The sequence below is a fragment of the Malaya genurostris genome, chromosome 2 (genome assembly GCF_030247185.1).
Source record: "Malaya genurostris strain Urasoe2022 chromosome 2, Malgen_1.1, whole genome shotgun sequence".
In the NCBI taxonomy this organism is placed as follows: domain Eukaryota; kingdom Metazoa; phylum Arthropoda; class Insecta; order Diptera; family Culicidae; genus Malaya; species Malaya genurostris.
In genome coordinates, this window is record NC_080571.1 from 15895045 (window position 1) to 15920043 (window position 24999).

General features: G+C 36.9%; 2 protein-coding genes across 5 annotated transcripts in view; one reads left to right on the forward strand and one right to left on the reverse strand.

The window, feature by feature from the left end:
- Positions 1-11565, forward strand: part of LOC131433162 (serine/threonine-protein phosphatase 2B catalytic subunit 3-like) — a 199892-nt gene extending 188327 nt beyond the window's left edge. The window contains exon 4 of the mRNA XM_058600015.1: positions 1934-11565. Within this exon, the coding sequence (XP_058455998.1) occupies positions 2480-4015 (1536 nt within the window). The 5' untranslated portion in view covers positions 1934-2479 and the 3' untranslated portion in view covers positions 4016-11565. The remainder of the gene's footprint in view (positions 1-1933) is intronic.
- Positions 1-24999, reverse strand: part of LOC131433161 (G protein-activated inward rectifier potassium channel 3) — a 307064-nt gene that overhangs the window by 253578 nt on the left and 28487 nt on the right. The window lies entirely within an intron of this gene.

Consider the following 24999-nt stretch of genomic DNA (forward strand, 5'->3'; position numbering starts at 1 on the left):
TTCTCTACTTGAATCGACCTGTCCGCAACGACAGTAAAATATTGTGAATCTGGAAGGGTTTTTGAGTCCTCCTTTACATAAGTCTCATCGTCCATCAAAACGCATGCATCCGGACACTGCAAAAGACGCGAATACAATTTCCGGGCCCTTGTTGCTGCTCGCTTCTTCTGTTCTACACTTTGTATCGAGATTTTCTGCTTCTTGTAGGTCTTCAGGTGATTTCGCCTCTTGATACGCTGGATCATTCCGACACTCGTTCCTGCTTTGTTGGTCAAATCACGTATTGACATTGATTTGATCTTCATGATTAGAGATACCACTTTCTGGTCCAGTTTCGGGTTGAAAGAACCGGGTTTTCTACCTCTTTCTGGTAGCTCATCCAAAGAATAGTGTTCCCCAAACTTATTAATGATGGTTTTAACACTGGTATAATGAATTTCAAGCCGCTTCGCCTTTTTTCGCATAGTTATTCCCTTCTCACTTAGCCATGTGTCTAGAACCCTTATTTTCACTTCCTTTTCAATACGCAACATTTTGAAAACGCAGAATTTCAACCGCACAAACAAGTAAACAAATAAAAACTGACAACCAAACGCACAGCATGCTATGATCTGAGCAAAAAAAAACCATCACAGAAACATGCGTACAACACAAATGTATGTGGATAGCTTATTTTCGATATACTCCTTAGCAGAGATGCCAGATCTGCATATTTGACTGTAAATCTGCAGCTTTCGTGTGTAGAGCTGCAGACATTTTCTGTTGTGCAGACTTTTGCAGACTTTTGAAAATCGAGAGTTTTGCAGACTTTCGGCAAAATTTACAGACTATTGAAATTTGCGTGACCTTTTTTTTGCTCACCAAGTCAGTTTTGCGTATCATACTTTATAGAGAAACTGCTGCCAGCAAGACATACTAGCTGACTGAAGATTTTTTTTCCGATTTACAGACTTTTTACATCCAGTCCGCAGATATTCGAAATTTTTACCTTGCATCTCTGCTCCTTAGTTCTTTTGTAAACATTTATCGCTTTTAAAAGGACTGAATGGTATACTTTTCACGGTCGTTGTTTACTTTTCGGTGTGTTTTGTTCCAATGCGAAAGATCAACAGCTGACTGCCGTTGTAATTGCCTTTGTTTGAAACGAAACTCACATCAACTACACCAAAACCGTCGGCTCGGGTACGAGAAATGCGTCATAAGTTTTCTTCATTGATACCGAACATTTAGGAAAACTTTAATTTTGAATTATTTGTGAATTATTTCAGATGGCATGTAGCGAAAATTATGTTGATACGTTAGATACCATAAGAGATATTCACGATCAAAAACTTATCACTCTCTCAATGGGTAAATTTTGAAAAGGCGCACCATAGTAAAGTAAGTCGTATTCACGACAAAACAAAATTTCAATACACAATAAAAAAAACAGATGGAAAATTAATGATGTTATGAAAACGAAATTTGTGATACTTAAACCCGTAAACCCCTTCCAAACTCCATGAAACTGGTCTACTATTGAGCTACCATGGAGATGTGCTTATAAGTCTGTTATGGCCCTAAATCTTCAACTACTACCCGCCGGTTGTTTGAGGGAACTGGTTGAGTGTGTACAAATTTGCTAGTAGCGTGAAGTCAACAGTTAGTTTAATTAGATTACTTTCCTCCGTGGAACTAATCACAATTTCTGGGGACAATCAATGTCATTGCAATTTTACGGTTTCAGTAACTTTCCAGGTTCATTGCCTAATTTTCGGTCTCTGTGGTAGGGTAGTTTTTCTGCCGAAATCACATCTGTCTAGGTTTAATCGTTTTGTACTTAGTTCTAAAAATGACCAAAACATTAACATCTCAAACTACTATTCCTAACCAGATGCTATAAATCATTGCTGAATCTTACTAATCGACAATCCTTCTCCTTCTGTATTTTCAGGCTGAACCGGGTGTAAAGAACCGAAGGACCGATAAGAACGAATTCACGAGGCCGCTACGGATGGAAAGTTAGACTGTGTGAACTTCTGGAAATACGATTGATCGCAGCTTGCTGTGTGCAGAGAATAAAATCCCGGAAGGAGAACCAGTGAAAATTGAATCAAAATTCATCGATTGAGTCGATAGAAAAGAAGCAAAAATCTAACCTAGATAAAAGAAGAAATTAAAAAAAAAACAAAACATAAGTGAAAAAAAAACTTAGCTAAATCATAAACAAGTCTAGGCAGTAGATTCAAACTAAAAGATCATCACAGCTAATTTTAGTCTATCGTATCGTAGTAACTTAAGCCGAGTAAGCAGCAAAACACAGAATCGGAAAGATACTTAACTATTGTTTAATCACCACACACGCATATTTTAGCACTCTCAAACAAAACAAAACACGTGTCTATAAGTATAAAATCGGAGTAGATTATTGTAGCAAAACCAACCAAGCAACAGCAACAGCAAAGCAAACAAACAAAACAACACAACACAGCTAGTAAAGATGTCTTCGCAAACAGCAAGTCAACAATCAACCAATGCAACACCACCGTCGGGTGCGGCGGGGTCAGCCGGAGCGGCGACCTGCGGCAACGATCGGATCATCGACAGTGTGCTGTTTCCGCCGAAGCACAAACTGACGATGGCCGAGGTGTTCGATCCACACACCGGCAAACCCCGCCCGGACGTGCTGAAGCAGCACTTCATCCTGGAGGGCCGAATCGAGGAGAATGCCGCCATGCGGATCATACAGGAGGGCGCCAGCATTCTGAAGGCGGAAAGCACGATGATCGACATCGAAGCACCGGTCACAGTGTGCGGCGACATACACGGACAGTTTTACGATCTGATGAAGCTGTTCGAAATCGGCGGCTCGCCTGCTTCGACCAAATATCTCTTTCTGGGCGATTATGTCGACCGTGGTTACTTTAGTATAGAGTGCGTGCTGTATCTGTGGGCGCTGAAGCTGTGCTATCCGACCACACTGTTTCTGCTGCGAGGCAATCACGAGTGTCGACATCTAACGGAATACTTTACCTTTAAGCAGGAATGTAAGATTAAGTACTCGGAACGGGTGTACGATGCATGTATGGAAGCGTTCGATTGCTTGCCCCTGGCTGCACTCATGAATCAGCAATTCCTCTGTGTTCACGGTGGCCTCTCGCCGGAGATCCAAGAGTTGGACGACATTCGGAAGTTGGACCGATTCAAAGAACCGCCGGCCTTCGGACCGATGTGCGACCTGTTGTGGTCCGATCCGCTGGAAGACTTTGGCAATGAGAAGAATTCGGACTTTTACTCGCACAATACGGTGCGCGGTTGTTCGTACTTCTACAGCTACAAGGCCTGCTGTGATTTCCTGCAGAATAACAAGCTCCTATCGATTATTCGGGCCCACGAAGCGCAGGACGCTGGCTACCGTATGTACCGAAAGAGCTCGACGACCGGTTTCCCATCGCTAATCACAATCTTCTCCGCTCCAAACTACCTGGACGTTTACAACAACAAAGCGGCCGTGTTAAAGTATGAAAACAACGTGATGAACATCCGACAGTTCAACTGCTCGCCACATCCGTACTGGCTTCCAAACTTCATGGACGTATTCACCTGGTCCCTACCGTTCGTCGGCGAGAAGGTGACCGAAATGTTGGTTAACGTACTTAACATTTGCTCCGACGACGAGCTGATCTGCGAGGGCGACGACACCCTGGAGGAGGCGAACGCCCGCAAGGAGGTCATCCGGAACAAGATCCGCGCCATCGGCAAGATGGCCCGTGTCTTCTCCGTGCTGAGAGAAGAATCGGAATCGGTGCTGCAGCTGAAGGGACTTACACCGACCGGTGCCCTACCGCTGGGTGCCCTGTCCGGGGGCAAACAGTCGCTACACAATGCCCTGCAAGGCTTCTCGCCCAACCACAAGATCACATCGTTCGCCGAAGCCAAGGGTCTGGATGCGATCAACGAACGGATGCCACCGCGGCGGGACACGACACCGACGCCCAGCGAGGAGAAATGCATTTCCCTGGCGGCATCGAAATAATCATCTTCGACATCTTCGTCGGTACACCAAGGGGGGTGGGGGGTCGAGGGAAAGTTGGAGACATGAGAAGTCATCAGCGGGCACAGCCAGGAACTAGCGGAGATAGAAGGCTACATCCAGTACAGAGGAAAAAAAAACACACACATATACATATAAAAGAATAATATAATTGAAGCTACTGAAAACAACAACAAAAAACTATTATAATAAATTATGGAAGAAACATTTAAAAAAACTACCTTAAGTCAATCCACTAATATCTTATATTTGAGGAAGCAAAATGCAAACGGTAAAAATTTGAAATAAGAAAGTGTGTCAATAAAAATCGCACACACACGAAAAAGAAACTCGATTGATAAAAAAAGGGGAAACCAGTAAGAAGAATCTTCTAATCAAACAGCCCAAAATCAGCGATTCCCGTATCCCCCGAACCGGTTTAGTGAGTGCTACGATATGATAGGGAAATTTTGCTTCCGCTTTTGAGCTTTACCCCAATCGAAGAAGGCCCCGGTTTTTTTTGAGGCAGTTGTCACGTGACACCGTTCTGTGTGAGGGTTTTTTTTCGTACGAGCAAATTGGAAACGTGGAAATGACCCCGGTAATCTGATTCTGCCGTAGTCAACTTGGAAAATAATTACTTTCGGAAAAAAATGATACCACCAGCTTGGTTTCTTTAAATACAGTTTCACTAGTTTCGTCATGACATGACATTGCTAGACCAAACCCATGTTATAGATGTTCTCTAATTTGTTGAGGGTTTTATCCCTATACAACAAATTTTGACTGATGCGAATTCATTTCTCTTTCACTATTTTTTTGACGAATGGAAAACTTCATGCAATAATCACGGATCTGTATTCTGTCTTCATTCCCACCGCTGAAAAAAAAACCGCGTTAAAGTTCAAAAAACTTGCTGAGTTTACCTTTTTTCTCTAGGTTGAAAACCGTACACCCGTAGTCTTCTCACTTGGTGAGATGACGTGACAACTGGAAAAATTCTCATGGCCACTCATTTAACAGAATCATCGATTGAAAAATTTAAACTAAAAGCCAACTTATCGTGGAATAACTCTTCATAAAGGAGGTGACAGACAAGAGTGGTATTTACCAGAGTTAATAAAAGTCATTTTCATTGACTCAAAATAGACGAAAATGACGAGAAATTACTGTCACTCTCTGCTTCGCTTGCGAACTAGGAGAACGAAATCCAAATCCATGTCCAATGACATAAGGGCATATTCAGGAGTGTTCTAGTTCTAGATGCATAATTTATGTCAGTTTTAAAATTTAATTCTAGAAATTATAACAAAATAAACTGGCAGCCCCTGCAGCGATCTATCTGTGTTTCATATATAGAAAAAAAATAGAACGGCAGTGTATACCAGTTTTAAATTTGACAGTAGAACTGGTCGAATAAATAAAACTAAAACGGATTGCTGGGGATACTTTTGTTTCAGTTTCATTTACATTACAGACCACCCATATGAATCTTGCAGTTGCTGAATTTGCTCTAAGCGGGAGAGTAGTTTCAAAATTGTGTCTTTTCTTTCATTTGCCCTTTCAGTTATTTGCAGTTTTCAGTGAAAATTCTACCGATATTCAAGCAGAACCGATATTCAACCGAAGCTTTGAGCATCGAATCACAATAACTTTTACCTGTTGGTGCTCGAATTTATAGTAGTTTTGGTTTCCAAAGAGGTTCTGGGATGTAGTTACTTCGATTTGTCATATTTTAGTCACTATTTATAGCAAGCGTCATACATTTTCAATCCATCGATGAAAGAATGAGAATTGAAATTCTGCTGATGCTCCCTGAAGACGTTAGTTTGGATTTCGTCTTGTCATAGAGGAAAGAGTGACGTTGGCAATTATACTCTCTCATTTTTTCAATGAGAAACGAAAATGCTTCGTCTCTCTTTGTTTGTTCTGGTGTCGGTCATTTACGAATGAGACAGTAAAATATTGAAAATGAGGCTGTTGGATTGGATTCTTTCATTGAGAATGCGTGACAATTTTAAGCTCTGGTAATTACGCAAATGAAACCATTGGAAGATGATAGATGTCAAGAATCCCTTTCTTTAGTTTTCTAATATTGTTGTAATTTCAATTAAAAAAAATTAAAAAATCTTGTCAATGCTTCTTTTCAAATTTCAATTTGACGTTCAGAAGTTCTGCAATAGAACTAATGAAAACCTGCTCTTTCTATGCTTTGCAACTGTGGCTTCCAATGTGATAAGCAAACTTCAGAAGAACGAGAGGATTTACGACAAACCATTGCTTTTCGCAGAAATCTGAACATCCTCACTTTCAAACCAAGAGCAAGAGTCAACAACAGTGCAAAGTAGGCCTTTGATAGCAACAATGTTTGGCAGGCTGAAAAGACTTGATACCTCCCGGTTTGAATTTTTGCATGGCCTTCTTACAGTAAAATTTTGCCCTATCAATTTCCAATGACACCTGGCTTGAAGTTTGCAATAGACAGCTACCAAAGCATATACAAATCAAAATCCAATCGATGAACGCACACCAAAAAATTGAGGGTTAAGCAGGAAGTGTAAGCAAAATTGAAGATCGTAACGAAATATCGAAACAAAGGAAAATGCGATTGCCTCCATAATATAATAATAATATTAATAACAATATTGTAACAAACAAAAAAAACACATAAACATTGTCAGGTTTCTCCATTTCCGCTTGAACACTTCTCTCTAGTTAAGCCATGTAAGAAAACAGAGAGTTAAATCTTGAACTGTCAGTCGCGTCTACCAACTCTTTTCGAAACCCTTTTATTCCGCCAGATCAGCATATTAACAAAACGAAACCGTTCACAAAAGTTCTGACCCTTAACGAGCATTCAACCATAAGCAAATCGAAGAAAGAAGTCAAGCGAATAAAAACCTATCCTCTAACCATTAGGTGTAATTAAGAACACTAATAACACAGACAGAAGAAAAGAGTATTTTAATGGGAAACTGCAAGTGTGAAACCTATGCTAAACCACAAACTTTTTCCGTACTGCCGTTGTTAGTGAACTGATTCCGTTGTTCCACAGCTTGTTTGGTTCAATCTGATTTTCGACACGAATTTATCCACCAGTCCAGTAAAGCCTACAACTCACAACTACGTCCCATTCAATGAAGAAGAACAGAACTACATATTTTATAAGCCGAGTTAGAGAAAAAACACGAAACGGAAGCATTCGTGGGGGTTGAAGAGACAACACTTAACACTAATTGACCGTATGAAAAAAAAACCAAGTCGAAGAATCATCTAATAATTTGTCGGAGGACGTTCAGAAACGCATGGACAACCGAAGCAGGAATAGAATATGCAAGAAGAAAGCAAAGTAAATACAAGTTAAGTCGTAAGTGTATAATTGATTAATTGATAAGTAAACTAATTTAACTGAAATAAACTGAAGCAAAGGAAAACAAGGGAGCGAAAACTAGTGTCGAATGAAAGGCGAGAATTAATTTAAAAGAAAAATAACATAGCAAGAGAAAATTAATTATTGTCATATTATTGAATCTATTATGATCATTGACGACAAAAAGGTGAAAGAAAAACAAGAATCTTATATAGAAGCATTGAATTTAACAAAAACCAAGAAAAATCATGCGTCTGCAAAACAAAAAAAAATATGAACAACAAGAGGAAGCAAGTAGCGACTAAAACACGTGAACACATTTTCATTATTTTAAACGATTCTCTAAATTGAAATAGTAATTAAAGAAAAAAAGAAGAAGAAAAACAAGCATAGTTTATAAGGACAACCATCATTGTGAAAGAAAAAAATAAACAAAAGATTAATAAACTTCCCTTCCCGTGTTAATATTTGCATGCGCTTTTCTCATCAAACAACAACAAAAACAAATCGACATAGTTATAGTAAAATCAAGAGGTTTACAAATGTACGTTTTACTTAAATCCCGGTTGGAATTTTAACGTCTAAGTTTTATCATTAGCGATAACTTTTATTCAACCTGTTGTTATGTTAGTAAAAGAAACGAAATATTTATGTTTAAATCTAGTTCTTTTCTTCGTACGAAATGTGTAAACAGAAAAACAGCAAAACAAAATATTGTTATAATGTAACTTAAAATGCAGAGCAACAACCCTGTCCTCTTCATTACTATACATTGCTAATGCAACCATTGAATAATCTGGTCAACTAAATCTATATACATTTTGTAATACTTTCTTCGAGATGTTGATCAAACAAAAAAGAAAAATAAAACAAAAACTAATAAGGAAATCACAAAAGAAGCAACTCTGTCATCACACTCTTTTTAAGAATCATAATAAAAGTTAAAATTTGTTCTTCTATTCTAAAACAAAGCAAGCGTGCCATCGCTTTTGTTTCATTTATTTTCTACCCCTTTTTCACTCATTCTCTCTCTCTCATTAGCTCACTATCTTTCTGTCTCCGACACACGCACACACACACACACACATCCACCAACACAAACCCACGCGGGCGCGGTTGTTTGTTCCCTCTTTTTTTCCCTTATTGGTTCCGTTTCGCTTTGCTTTCGTTTTCGGTTTATCAGTTTTTCGTTCGTTGTTTGAGCTCTCCGTATGTGTGCTTGTAAGTGTGCGTAGACACACCGAGAAAAAAACAAATTCCGATCAGGGTTGTTGTTGTTGTTGTTCTTGTTCTTGTTGCTGTTGGTGTACCGTTCGTTCGTTTTTTCGACAACTACTCTCGTTTTTTCCCGATATGCTCGATTGCCTTGGAATTCTCTCAAACAAACTCATACACTTACACATACCAAAACACACAAAAAAAAATTGCAAACAAACGACAAGCAAACTTGTTGCCAGGTTTATCGTTGTTGATTTTTTCGTTTGTTTGTTTTAGAACCGATGGCGACAGCAGTGAAGTTTGCAACACTGGATTGCGCACCGAAGTAAGCCCTGCTGCACGAACGAAGGGCAAAATATTTGACAGAAGAATGACATTTCACGTTAACTCTTTGCACGAGTATCTTGAAGCCGTGTGTACTTTTAGGTGTAACATTTCTTTCACATATGTTTATTGAAACAAAATGGATTGAGAAGGAATATTCTGCTAAACACGAGAAGCTCGAACAATTTATTACGAGACGATTTGATTGGAAACAAAATAATTGCTAATAATATTACGATAGTTATTATAAATAATTGATTACACGGATATTAAGAAGGCAACCAAAGGAAAACACAAGAAAACAAATAAACCTTTCTAAACTTTACAATCTAGTTAAACAATTTTAAAAAAACAAAATAAAGGGAAAACTTGTTGAAAATGATTCTAATTCATTCTAGCTGTGTCTTCACCTTGATAATGACGTTATAAAAAAAATGGCTTATTTTTACCCATACCGGAAAAAAAAGAAACTATTTTACCACTTTGAACTGAATCATATTTAGAAATACTCCTGCAGATGTTACATACGAACATACCCATGCACACAAACAGAAAACATTAAGCCGATGGTGATGACTTTGTGAAAGCTTCATCGCTGTCGCAAGAACAATCAACTTGTTCTCAAACAAAATTGTTAACCCTTATTAAGAGTAACATGCACGGTAAGAGAAACCGCCGTTTACTAAGGATGGCCACTGTAAAAAAAACTCCCATCTAATTAAAAACAAACTAAAAAATATATCGCATATTGTATGTTAAAATTTAAGTTTTAACATAAATAGGCTTTTGTTTGTGCATAAAGTACTTTACCAAACGAAACTAAAAGCAAATACTAACGTATAAACAAATTTCTCCTTCGTAAGAAGTTTGCTTAGATCCCTCAGAAAATCACTAACACAAACGTAGCAAACAACAAATGTTAAGACAAATCTTTAGCCGATGAAGAAGGAAAGTGGCGTTATGTATAGAGATAGAACAAAATCACAGATTAACTGACCCACGCGGTATCGATGTTTCAAAGTATGGAACACAAGACAAGTTGTTCACCGTGTATGGTAATTGAATAGAGCAAACAAATCAAGCCGATTGAAGGTTTTTAACACAAAACAACAAAAACGATTGCAACTAGTAACCAAAAAACAATTTCATTGTTACGATCACGTTCAGTTCGATTTTCCTACCGATCAAAGCAACCATTTGACAAGTGAATCGCAGCAAGCACCCACAAGTTAGTAAACAGCATAACTGTTATCGAATGTATCGAATAAATTAGTAGGCTGAGAAACAAGATGCACATTTCATCTATGAAGTACGTTAACGCAAACAAAGCAAAACAACTCTCACACACACACACACGTAGTTGAAACCAAAAGAGAAATAATACTAATAGCAAAACCAATACAAATTCATCCGTACGCGCACCAATCAGAAGAAGATTTAAAAAACACAAACCGTCACTTGCATCTCGGACTGCACCACTTTCCCCCTTTCGCTTCCGTTCCATTGTTCCAACTCTGCGCGAATCATGTCACTTTTTGCACTCGTCCAAAAAAAACCACCAAATTGAAAAAAAAACTAAGTATTACGCTTGCACGCACCAAACTACCTATACTACCTATATTATTAATCGCAATCTAATCTCCCGAAACCAAATCACACTCACACAAAAAAAAACACATAAACATACAGTTTTTGCTTAGCAAGCCTACAGAACTAGAACATTATTCTTCCAAATTGAATAGTTTGAGCCTAAACTGAAAATTTTTGCAAGCTGAATTGATCATATCTGTTTTGTTAGAATTGACCAGCTAAGGATATATTGAACAGTACAAATATGATTAATTTTTCGCTGTAAAACCCGTTTCAAACTATTACCGCAGCCATTGGTTATTAGAAAAGTTTCGAATAGCAATCAGTTTCGGCACACGAATTAATACTTGCGTATTTTCTTCCAGAATAATAAACAAACAAACAAAACATGTTTGTTTGTTTAAAAACCCGACCATCACCACCCATCCATTGCACGGTATCATGGTTCTAATCAGTTGTTTCACATCACCTTCGCCGTATGTCGCCACTGTATCGTGTCTCTGTAGCTTGATGAGTGAGCGAACTTGAATACTGTGTGTGAGCAAAGTCTGTCGTCTCGTTTCCGTTTCCTTCTTCCGTACTCTCTTTTCCATACGACGCCAAACATACCAAAGGCAAGCAAACAGAACAAAATACATACATAGAAATATATAGTGGTGTTTTTTTTAATTCTCAACCGACAACTGTAGCGAATTGTTAGTTTGGATGATTTGAAATTTGGAGAAAAAAACGTAACATAAAAATAGACACAGCAGAACAATCGCCAAGGCGATTTTTAAGTTTATCAATAACATTCACTAATATTGGATAAAAAATATCGACAGTAGAACTGAACAGAAAACCAACTCTTTCTCTCTCTCTCTCTCCTTCTCTCAAATACACACACTCACAGTCACATGGAAAACATAAAGAAAACAATGGAAATTATTATACATTATATGAATGAATTTTTGATAATCTAATTATATGTATTTTTGAATTGTATTTTATCGTGGAGTAAAAATAATATGTACCTATAATTAAAAAGAAAAATAAAAAATCTACTAAAACATCCGGTCGGGCGTTCTCATTTGAACCGGTAGGTTTTGAAGACGCTTATCGCACCGATCGCAGTAAGCCGCCCCTTACGAATCACGTGTGCCAACCGATTCGCTACAAAGTGTGAATCCGCAAAAACCGTGACAACGACGACAGGCAACGATTGCCCGTCGTCTGTTCCTCGATTCGCTTGTTGTCTGTTAAACAAGTCAAATCTTTCATCTGTTTCTCAGAATCCGATTTTCATAACATAAAACGCAAAAACTTCAATGCGACACTGAAACAATTTTATCGCTTGAACGTGAAGATTCTTGCTTCGACAATATGTTCGACATTTACTCAACACGCTCAGAACGCTCCGAATGTTACCACCTGTCTAATCTTTCATCATGGTTTGCTGCTACGGTCGTAAATTTTCGCATGTCTGATTTGACACACAGTATTCTACTACGGGGAAGTGCTACTGCACTACAATAGCAACCCCATTATCTGTGCCTGCTTTGACCAGATCGCCGATAATTCAATGGATATCGTATATGGAGGTAAAAACTGTAGTGAAAACTAAACATAACAAAACTTTTTTTTTTGCTGAATGCAAATATTGTCATGCTAATAGTGTGGCTTTGGGTTAGATATCGTATGGCGCCATGGAGCAGTGCAGCAACAGCACAATTCATGCCGCAACAAAGCATTTATTAGATCTCTTTCTACTGCATAGCATTGTTCTTTGATGTTCCGTTTAAAAATTCATAGTTTTTTTTTCAACTATACTGATATTGACTCAACGGCTAAATTGTGTTAATCTTGGTTTGGTTTTGGGAACCAGCAAATAGGTTTATTTTACGGTCGTTTTGAAGTGGATTACTTCGATTACTTACATTATTACCCTGATTATTTCTGGATTACTCGATTTCTTTTAAAATCTGATTACTCGGGATTACTTCTTGTTTATGGTAATATTTCTTCTGGAATTACTGCATTAATCTTAAATATACAATATTTGAAAAGAGGATTACGTCAATATACTTTTTTGTTTCAATTATAGAGGTTTTAACCTTAAGGCCATTCACCTTTCTGGGCCAGAAAAGCGGGGTTGGGAATCGAACCCAGGAGGGTTGCGTGAAAGGCATTGACTAACCCATCAAGCTATATTCGTCCCTCTAATATACAATTTTTCTAAAAAGCTCAAACACGAAATATAACTTTTTCACATTTTTCGATGGAAACATCATTTTTGTTTGTTGTATGAAAAATTCCCACAACCCTGTGGAAACAACAAAAAAACTTGTTTCAGAACATCGGTTCCGTGCAGGACCCACGTAGAACCATTTATTCAATATAGCGTTGCAACAATCCAACTTGAACGATTTTGAAACCCCTTTGGTTGGACTTTGTACAGGAAAACGAGACACTTGAGCGAATTAATTCTGATTCCTGCTCTTCTCTGGCAGAACTTTGAAAGTTTTAAAATTCACCGACTTATTGAATTTCACAAATTATTCCAATAATTCTCATAGAGAATGGCTTAGTAATCAGTTCTTCGAGTACGTACAATGTCTGTTTGTGTATATGTGCAAGTAACGTTTGACTATTCTCGGAGATGGACGATTTTCACTAACTTAGATTCAAATGAAATGTCTTCTGAACCCATACAAAGCTTCTGAAGTGTTATCCGGTGCCTACTTCCCGAATAATGGTGAATTGTTGTGTGGAGCAGCGAAACACGGAAAAAAATTGAAACATGGCTTAAATCAATTTTAATCGACAGGCCTTGTCAGTTGAAGTCCAAACAAATCGACTTCGGCTATATTAGTCCCAAGCTTTCAATTCCGGAAGCATCGGAAACAGTGGTCGAAATTTTGAAATTGGACACACTTTTCGCAGCCATAGCTTGAATTACTTTCACATATTACTTTCACATATTTAGATCATTAAAGCCTTGCCCGAAGACCATTTCTTCATTGTCACGGACAGTCTAAGCTCAATAGAAGCTCTCCGGGCAATAAAGCCAGGAAAGTATCCTCCATATTTTTTGGGGAAAATACGGGAACACTTGCGAACTTTATCTAAACGGTCTTATTCAATATCGTTAGCCTGGGTCCCTTCGCATTGTTCCATTCCGGGAATGGAAAAGGCTAAGGTGGGCGCATTAGAAGGAGGTATTCATGAAAGACCAATCTGCTTCAATGAATTTAGCAGTATCTCTCGTCAGAAAACTCTCGAAAATTGGCAAACTTCATGGAGCAATGGCGAACTCGCTCAGAAAGTATAACCGCCCGATTCTCTCGATTTCCGTCCCTGTCCACCATCTTCATTGGAACTAACAAGATCTTTTTTTGTTACTAACTTTCTCGTTCCCCCTTCCCTGTCTCTTCACCATCTCGATGGCAACTAATTAGATCTCTGTCGTTTTCAGACATTTTGTTCCCACATCCCCTTTTCACTCCGTTTCCTCAATGTTTACTTTTTTTCTCATTTTGTTCCGTAACATCGCCATCCCGTGACCGCTCCAGTCGATGACCAGCATGCGGGCCACCCGCCGGGCCCTCGGTTTCCCGCGGACCCACACGAACCGAATGATGCTTACAACATAGATATTTTCCAACGCCATCTGACTGACTTTGCTATATTCAATCAACCGGCCACTGCAGATTGCCAGCTGGATTTTCGAGAATCCGCGACCCCGATACGCCATATTATTCTAGTTGATATTATTCTAGTTTCAAGTTAGTGGTTAATTAAGATTAGAAAATACCCTTGGCATTTTAGAGCTTAGTGTTCCTCAAAATTATATTATATTATTGAATAAAAAAACATGTACATAAAAGGCCGTGCACGCGGTAAAGAGAACGAAAGCTTAAGCTCGGATTTGAAACTACAAGCGAGTTCATTGGTATCAGAGCCCACATGTGCACGTGTTTCCAACCGTGTTGAAGAACGAAATGCACGGTGCAGATATGAATTATTGCTACCGATGTGTAATTTTGAAAGAAAAATGAAAGGATTTCAATGGATTGAACTTCATTTGAAATGGCATGTATCGGAATTCCATGCTTCGCAATGCACATCTTTTTTCTAGAACATTTACAATACACATTATTCAAACATTTATAATTCTCAATACTTCGCAATGCGCTGATCTCACTGTAAGTTTTCTAATGTCTAGTAAAAAAACTAACTTCATTTTCTAAGAAACAACTGAATTTTCACAAACTTTTACTCAAATTAAAGGTCTTATAATCTCGTAATCTGTTATTGAATTTTGTCCGGATCCGACTTCCGGTTCTGGACAGGGTTAGGCGTATTTGAAACTTCATGCCGGCATTTAGAGAGGAGCTGTAAAAAAAACATCTTCCAAGTTTGACTCTAATCTGCCCAATTACGGATATGGATCGTATGAATTTCAAAATAGTTTACAAGCAAATCCATCCAAAAGTGTTCGAGACGTTGTTTATCAAAGTGAGGGCACTGTTTTATTCCTGAAAGTACTACGATACACTTTATCTTCGTTCAACGATTTTCATCTAACAGCTGATTAAAGAATATTTCGTATGTGGTATGCCATATATTGCCTCAGGTTTTGGTATGATTGGCTAGTAGATATGAGTTTGACCGCTACCGATTTTTTCTTCACAAACAGTTCATATTTCTGCATCGAATCAAATGAGCGTCTCAAAACAATCAATGCAACGAGAGCTTTTTTAGAAACCCCAGATCAATGAGTTCGACGTACTTAACGATAGTAATTTTTTCGGTGGTGTAATCTCTTTACCGTGTGAAACAAGTGGATTTTCGATCTGAATCTGATGCTATACTGAAAGATACGCAAAATACAGATGCCAGACCTAGCAATATGTATGTTCCTGAATCAACGCCCAGTAATACATCATCGAATCAGCCAGATTAGAAGCCATTAAAAAGTACGGGTGTGTAATGTCAGAGACATAACTGGATGTCGTGAATACGAATAAAACTGACACGCTTTCTTTATACTTCCGAATTCGAATTGGTAGTTGATCGATTGTGCGAATTGTGCAACTTTCCCCTTTTTCACTGCTAGAATTTTATACGATGCGCCTAGACTAAATTGCAGATTAGTTACATTAAACATTCTGAAACGCAATTAAATATTATGAAATAACTAGATAGTTCTTTATAATAAAAATGAGCCGTATAGTTTACAGTAAAGTAAAATTTCGCATAATTCTTTGGGAGTATTATTATGGTTCTAAAAAGAACCGATTTGAAGAATTCTGGAATTAGAAACTGGACCTGAGTTCAAGAACTAAATTCAGAACTTAGAACAGACTCAGAATTCAGTTGGATTTTAGTTCTAGAACTACAATTTTGAAACTGAAATCAGTTCCGGAATTTTTTCCAAAACCCAGTTCAGCACACAGGCTCTGAATTTTAAACCCATATTCCGGAACTAAGCTCTGAAACTTGAAGACGATTTTTCGCCACGACCATCAAAATGGGTTGTATAGAGCACAATAAAGCTAAATTTCGCATAATTCTTTGAGAGTATTATTATGATTCTAAATAGAACGAATAGAATTCAAGAATAAGGAACTGGACCTGAGTTCAAGAACTAAATTTAGAACCAAGAACAGACTCAGAGATCAGTTGCAATTCTAAAACTATAATTTCGAAACTGAAATCAGTTCCGGAATATAGTTCCAGAATCCAGTTTCAGCACGCAGGCTCTGAATTCTAAACCTATATTCCGGAACTAAAATCTGAAACTTGAAGACGACTTCTCGCTACGACTACCGAAAAGCAAATGAGAACTGCTCTCATTATTGACAACCGCTGCGCTCCCGACGATTGAAGTCCAAATGAAAGCACGACCTGAGCGTTTGAGGCTTTATACCACGCAAAAGGTCTGCTTACATTGCCGACTGCTCCACCTGACGACTGAAGTCCGACCTGAGCGTTTGAGGTACTTAACCACGCAGAAGGTGCACTCTCCGAAGCTGCTGGTCCCACGACGTCTGCTTGCATCCAACGCACGAGAAGAAATGATCGAATTTCGATCACGGTTCCCATTTTATAACGCAGTCAGTTGAAGATATGTGTCTGATTACCTCAAAATCGTCGTCCTTGCGCGAAAAAGCCAAGCAAAAGTAAAGAGCTTTCTGCGTTTTTTTCAAAGTTTGAGAAAACCTAATATTTGAGTTGTTTGTGGTTATCTCACACTGTTCGAAATATTATCCTAAATTCCTGACCATATTTTTGATGAAATGGTGAAAGAATTATGTTGCTGCCTTTTATACAAGTCGAGATATTCACGATTAAGTTCTGCCCATTCTTCCATATGGCTAATTTTGAAAAGGCACCCCATAGTAAAGTAAGTCATATTCACGACAATATATAAATGATGTTGGAGTACATTGCAAATTCTCCCTTATACTGATTTTGATGTTGATCTGAAAGACTGCGCTCAAGAATACGGTAAAGAAACAGTAACTGTAAAACAAAATTGTTAAAATCAGGAGGTTTGAAGGCGAAATTATTATCGTTAAAATATCTCTTCTATTGTCAATATTCCGTATGCAGCCCGTGAGGGTAAGTGCTGATAGGCTTCGAAGATACATTAGAAACAGCATGCACCAAATTGAAGAACCGATTTCGAGTTGAGTCGAATGGTATATAACACTAGGGGTCTTCGGAGCTCAGATTTTCCAGCAATTCGTTTACCTTTCTATAGAGAAAGGGAAAACGGATTACTATATGATTACTGGATTATTTTAAATTTTTTCCTGGTTACTTGAATTATTTGATTACTTTGAATTACTAATGATTACTTTTGGATTCCTAATGTAATCCACCGATTGCTGGATTTCTTGCAAAAAATTAGAGTAATCCTGGATTACTTGACACCTTTGCGGCTTGTTGGAAACCCTTGATTAAAACTGTGATTAAGGCTGTGAACCATTTCGCGGTGAATTTTAACTTTTGGTTGAAATCTGACACTTGAGTGGTTGTTTGTGTCGAGTAGTTAAATTTAACTAAAACTGCTGCCCATTTCAAAATTGGACGGGCAGAAAGTTGTTTGGGTTTATTTTCCACTGGAAATAATTTTTTTCAGTGTCGGAAAATAACAATCGATCGCATTCGTAATCGAATGTTCGAAAAGAAACAAACACGTTTTTTAACAATCAACTTCGGTAAGACGAAGGTGCCTATCACAGCAGAGGCTGTATTATAGGCATCAAATAGAAGTGATAAAAAGTAGCATCCCCGCAAGTGAGTTCTGTTTGTGCACCGGTTTTGTATGGGTATCGACAGCAGACACTATTGTGCTATCCTCAAGCAGCAACGAGCAGTATCATATCTCCGTTGCACAGTGTTCCGGAACGGGAAATTAGCGTGACAAAAATATTTTCTCTAATAAATATTAGTTTTTTGTAAGTGGTGTCTTCACAAAAGTTGTTTGTAATCAAATGGCGCTCCCTTTGATGAAAAAAGTTACTAGGGTGGTCCTTATTTAGATTGAAATCTGGAATCTAACTTTCTTAATTGAACTCAAAAATGATTTTGTTGTACAATAAATTGTAGGAAATTTTATTGCGAGCAACTTTGCTGAAAAACGTACCTCTCTAGCTCTTCATTTGATCGAGTTACAATAATTTTCCCGAGTAAAAGTAGGGTGGCTCCTGAAAAATCACCTTTTTTGTTCTAACTTTTTTGTGAAATGTTCTACCTAAAAGTTGTCTTCAGAAGAGTTGTTATAGGTTCAAATTAAGCATTGCGCACAATTTCGCTCAACCAAGCTTTTTCATATGAGCTACCAGTAAAAAGTTATGATTGTTTTTTTTTTATCCAAAACTAGTCAAGCTTCAAATATCAATATTCATTAGATGCCAGATCGATGAAAATGTATCCTAAGCGGTTCCCGAAAGGTCATAATATAATAAAAATTTAAGAGAAAATTGGAAGGGTGTTTTTTCTTTAACTTATTTAAATTAGTTTTAAAATTCTTTTTTAAAAAACACAAAAACATTGCATAGCTCTCAAACGCCTTAACGTATCAACATACTTCCCTCAGCAGAATAATAGTATCAAATTAGTTCTACAAATGTTCCATACATTGTCCTTTCGAGAAATGAGACACACAAAAACTACAGCCGAAAATAGATTGCAGAACACTTTTAATTCATTTATTACCAAAATAACTACACGGAACGACCGAAATCAGCATTTTCGCGAAAAATTTAGTTGATTTGCTGATTTTAGTTAGTTATTTTTTGAGACAACTAAAAAAATCTTACTTTTGCTAATTTAGATTTTTTATTCTTATTCCCTTAATAATAATAAAATATTTGTTGAAATGACTATATTTTTAGTTGAATTCACAAATTAAACGTGCTGTTATTTCTTAGCTAAGGCACATTTCATTCCCATTCAACTAATTTTTTAGTTGAATTAAAGAAATAAAATGTTGTTTTCAACCAATACGAATGGTTGAATTGGCTTCTGCAATCTGCAGCTATATGGCGCCCTTTCACCGAAACGGTAACACCGTAATGACTACTAGCCACTAGATGGCACACTACTGCCGAAAAAATTTCAGACGCGGTTGTCTTTTCTATATTGGCAGGTATAAATACGATGTTGTATTGGAGAAAAAGACATAAACGAAACATAAACATCTTTTTGAATTTTTTTCCTTCTAAATCACTGTTTTCTTTATTCTCACTGAAAACTTTGAGCACTCGGAGAACAAAAACCGAATACAAATAGTACACCGGACGGCGCAGTTCGGAAGGTTTGAAGATACAAAAGAACTTCATCACAATTAGAGTGAAACATTCGAAATTCACTTCGCTGTTCCGCGTAAAAACATTATTACGCACAATCGTTTCAAATGCGCACAAATTCTGAATAAATGCACTTTTCAAGAGTTTACGTCATTTTTACAACTCGTTTTAGAAATTTATATATCGATATATCGTAACACATGCGAAAAACATCTAAACAATTCGCAAGCAGTTTCAACAAGACTGTCCTTTTTAGCTTTTTAATGGTTTGTTTTGCTTTGACACTTCTCATGAGATTTTGGCTAATAAACTTGTTAATAAAACCCATTTCATTTTTGTTTTCTTTGTGCTGTCCTTCAGTAATGATGGTGATACATAAATAGAAACAAATTTTCTGATTTTAATAACAAAATTAGTTGTCAATGAGAATTTCGTGTTGGATTGAAATATTGCTGGTTTGTGTCCAGAATATTCACCAACTAAACACATTCTCTAAAAATAAGAGTTTTTTCAGCAAAGTAAATTCTCAATTTTAACTAATTTTATAGTTATTTTGGAAATTTTGTTGTTAAAATCTACTAATTCAAAAACAGTAATACGAATTAGGCGCAGAGCTAATTTCGGTCGTTCCGTGTACTTCAATTGAGTTTGTGCAACTGAAGATTAGAGATAACAGTTCGGCTGAAAAGTTCGTATCTTTTAATAGAAACACACATTTTTTTGCCAAAATTCGTTTTTATTATTCTACATAATTGCCATCAGAGGCGATACAGCGATTATAGCGATCTTCCAACTTTTCGATACCATTTTTGTAGTACGATTTGTCCTTTGCCTCGAAATAGGCCTCAGTTTCAGCGATTACCTCTTCATTGCTTCTAAATTTTTTACCAGCGAGCATTCTCTTGAGGTCTGAGAACAGGAAAAAGTCACTGGGGGCCAAATCTAAAGAATACGGTGGATGAGGGATCAATTCGAAGCCCAATTCGTTCAATTTCAGCATGGTTTTCAATCATCAATTCGTTGTTGTTTTTGATCGATTGTGAGCTCACGCGGCACCCATTTTGCACAAAGCTTTCTCATATCCAAATATTCGTGAACACGTTCCTTTGATATCTTTAGGGTGTCAGCTATCTCGATCAATTTCACTTTACGGTCATTGAAAATCATTTTGTGGATTTTTTTCACGTTTTCATCGGTAACAGCCTCTTTTGGACGTCCACTGCGTTCATCGTTTTCGGTGCTCATATGACCAGTACGAAATTTTGCAAACCACTTACGAATTGTTGCTTCGCCCGGTGCAGAGTCTGGATAACACTCATCAAGCCATTTTTTGGTATCGGCGGCACTTTTTTTCATCAAAAAGTAGTGTTTCATAAACACACGAAATTCCTTTTTTTTCCATTTTTTCACAAGAACAAAAGTAGCTTCACTCAAAATGCAATATCTCACAAACTAATAATCAGACAGCTGTCAAATTTATACACGTATCTTTTGAAGGTTGGTACTAACTGAAAATGGTATGGATTTAATTCTAGTGGCGCCCTCTCATAGAAACGATACGAACTTTTCAGCCGATCTGTTACATTGTCCTTTCGAGAAATGAGACACACAAAAACAAAAGCTAAACATAGATTGTTTGTAAGTCAAAGCACTTCCTGAAACCCAAAAAAATCATTAGTTTGTTAAAATGAGTAGAATGTATTTATTCGAACCAAAACTCAGGCGATAGAATCCATACTGATTCAATTTTTGTTAAGAGGTTTCTTTTTATGTGACTTCGTTTGTAGCTTTTTCACTAATGGGCGGTCCTAACGGCTATAAAAATAGCCGCATGCAGAATTTTAATGTCGATTATTTCATTTCGGATTTGCATTTCATTGAAAGAAACTATCAGGATACTGTACGAGATTCGTTCCTGCCTTTCAGAAGGACCAAATTGTGGAACTCACTACGATATTAAACACTGTTCGGAACATTTTCCTCGAACGATTTGTTGTACAGCAGCAGATATTATGTTCTCTTCCTCAGAACGCGTTCTAATTGGCTGGTGTTGACATGGGTCAAGTGAGGCAGGTTTTTCAATAGTGTACTATTGAAATACTTCAATGCTTTTTCTTTACACGTTTAAGTTGAAAAATTTTGCTTTATTGGTAGTTGGATTATATAAATCCTTTCACAGATCACTAAGCTATAAGCTTTAAAAATACGAGAAAGGCAAACGCGCCCTATGAATTATCCTCTTTGATACTCGTTTATACCAAACATTTCAGAAAAGTTTTATTTTGAATTATTTGAGATTATGTCACAAAACTGAAAATTTTATCATAAAATTGTGATCATATTTCCGATGGCGTGTAGCAAAAATTATGTTGATTCGTTAAATATAACAGGAGATATTCACGATCAAAAACTTATCACTCTCTCAGAGGGTAAATTTTGAAAAGGCACCCCATAGTAAAGTAATTCGTATTCACGACAAAAAATTTGCTAACAATTGTGATTTTGAAAGAAGTTAAACAGATTTCAGCGAAGACAGCTTTTTTGTTTCAACATCTCCTTGCTCGCAAGCTTTTCCTTCTGGGTAAGATTTACTCTTTTTAATTTCAATTTCAACTATTTATCGCCGCTATTCAGTGGCATTTAAAACCATTTTGTTGATGTTACCACCAATTAGTTATGTTATCCAACTGTTCTTGTAGGAAATTATGAGTTAGATGCAGATTTGATTATATGAAATATTAAAAAGTCATCGGCGAACGATAGTTTCAAGCACTTGAAGGAAAATTTTGGATCGTTGAGATACAATAAAATTATAAATGATCCAAGGTGAGTTAGTAAGTAACTTATTTCAGAGATATCAGCAAATGGTGAGGTCGACGACACGACCAGATACTCCGAAGAAAAATTAGCATTAAAATTGTCGGTTGACGATTTACCGCCAGTTACCAAAAATTCAACGACCCCTTGATAATGTAAAAAATAATCTTACTGAGCAACACTGTTTAAGTTGCTACGAGCTAGTTACCAAGAGACCCTAGAATAAATAAACAAACAATTTGAAAAAAGAGATCCCGGAATATCGGAAAGGGCTTGTATCAGGTACGTTAAGTCTGGTTGGACAGAGATTGAATAGAAAATTTAACTTATTTTGAATCGGTAGAATCCACGTAGCGGATCTGAAAGATTCTTCATTTGCATCTGGGCGAAAGATGTACAGCAAACTACCCCAAGCCCATTTTCACGAATGCTACATCAGTCGCACCAGTGCCTTGTACTCAGGATTTCAATTCTACAGATCAGTACAACTGGTGGGAGATTTACTTCGTTACTACTGATTTTTAGCCGATGGAAGAGTAGTAATGCTGACCGGTCCAGAGTTCTGTTACTAAGCTGAAAGATCGATCACCCGCCTAAAATGAAATACTTAAAGGTCACTACAGATACAAAGTAAAGTCTTCAGTGCATTTCTCCATACAATTAAATTTTGTTTCGCAATCAGCACTCTGCACAACGACGATTAGTTTAATTAAAAAGATGTACTCAACAAACTAATAGTTCTTTTTAAATTTTCGCTCAACGACAGCGATGAAAATTACTTTTGCGTTGTGCAAAATGTCCGTTTTCCTAATATTGTTAATTGCGCTTTACATGTAATAAAATGTATTCGTTTGTTTCAATATTTAACATGAAATAACTAGTTTTCTGTTGGTATCATTATACCAAAACGATTAAAAATTGCTGGAAAATCACGATTATATATTAAATGTATATTTACTCAACATGAGTCATGTTAGTTACAACATAAAGTTTATACCAATATTTACACCCATGTTCTGATTTAGTGTAACTCTAATAATCTCACCATACTATTCAAGTAATGTTGTTCAGAATAGTTCCATTTTTTGCCTTTCTCATATAGAAAGGCTATGCAATCACTGTGAAAATAGACTTTTTATCCGAGGCCCGGAAGGCCGAATGTCATATACCATTCGACTCAGCTCGACGAACTGAGCAAATGTCTGTGTTTGTGTCCGTCCGTGTGTGTGTGTGCGTGTGTATGTGTGTGTGTATGTGTGTGTGTATGTAACAAAAATATGCAATATTATGGAATGTGACTTCCGGTTCCAGAGTTATATGGTAATATGCGAAAATTTGAGAAAAAGTTTAAACTCAATTATCACTGGAACAACTCAACCGATTTTCGCAAACTAAGATTCAAAGATTCTGGATCCGACTTCTGGTTCCGGAACTAAAGCGTGATAAGTGGAAAATTACCATTTTTTCAATATTTTTCCACGAACGATGGTAAAAAACAGGTACAAATCCCATAAAACTGTCTGATAAATTCTTCTAGTTTGCTGAGCTTGTTAGTTTGTGGGCATGAAAACTTAATTCGGCACTACTGGTCCCCTCTTTTCCTGTTCCGAGAGCACCGAAAGTGGAGAAGAAAAACTCCTAAAACTAAATTCACTTCGATTTCTCTGCGATGCTTGAACTGATTTTCACAAATCTTGATTTGAATTAAAGTTCATACTGTCTTTAAAGCTACTGTGAAAATCCGGATCCGACTTCCGGTTCCGCAGTTACCGGGCGATGAGTGTCAACGTTTTCAAATCGCCATATAAAGTGACAATATGTACAACACCGAAAGAAGAAGAAAACACAAAACGAACAAGGCGTGCTTTGTTCTATACGTTGTGTAGTGATGTCAACAATAATAATAATAATAATAATAATAATAATAATAATAATAATAATAATAATGATAATAATAATAATAATAATAATAATAATAATAATAATAAGGATTATTATTAACTGTTGCTGATTCATGCTGTTTTGCTTGACTTACATATGCAGAAGTAACAGAAACGCAGGTTCGTTTCGTTTGCTAGATTTCGTTTAATTGGTTTAATCGAAATAGAGCATGAGATAGTAAATATAGGTTTAACTACGTTCAAAACTGTTTCAATTTGTAGGTCATATTTGTTGGTATTAAACGAACCAACTTCGGCTATTCCGTTTATCTGAATCCGGTTTCGGAAGAATTAAAAATAGTAATCAAAAACTGCTAAAAGGTCTCACTCACTTTTCTTGGAGATGGCCAAATCGATTTTCACAAACTTATAGGTACAAAAAAAGTCTTACAGTTTCATATGGAATTCCTTAATTTGTTGTGGATACAACTTTCGGTTCCGGAACTACAGGTTAAACAGGATTTATAGAGTTTATGAGATTAGATCCGAACAAATTATCGTATTTCTATTAAATAAACAGCTGTTTTTGCGAATTTCACGATTATATTTATGATGGAATAAGTAATATGAGAAAAGCATCATTACACCACTAGGTGGATTAGAATAGGTTTTTACATGATCTTTGCTCCAATCAAGCACTGGGATATTTCTGCGTCAGTATCATATTCATATTCATATTTCATCACATCCGCTATCAGTTTCAAGAATGCTACCAAATTTAGTTAGTCCTCAAATAGGAAACCAACTTCGGTCGGGCAGAGTATTTCGGATTAATCCCTGTAACATTAACCACAACTTCCACGTTTATTTACATTCTACATTTCTTTATAAGTAGTAGCCATGGTAGCTGTTATTAAAAATCAATAATTTAATAACTTGTGTTGCCAATTTAAATATTTAAACAGTGATTTCATTTTGACATTACGA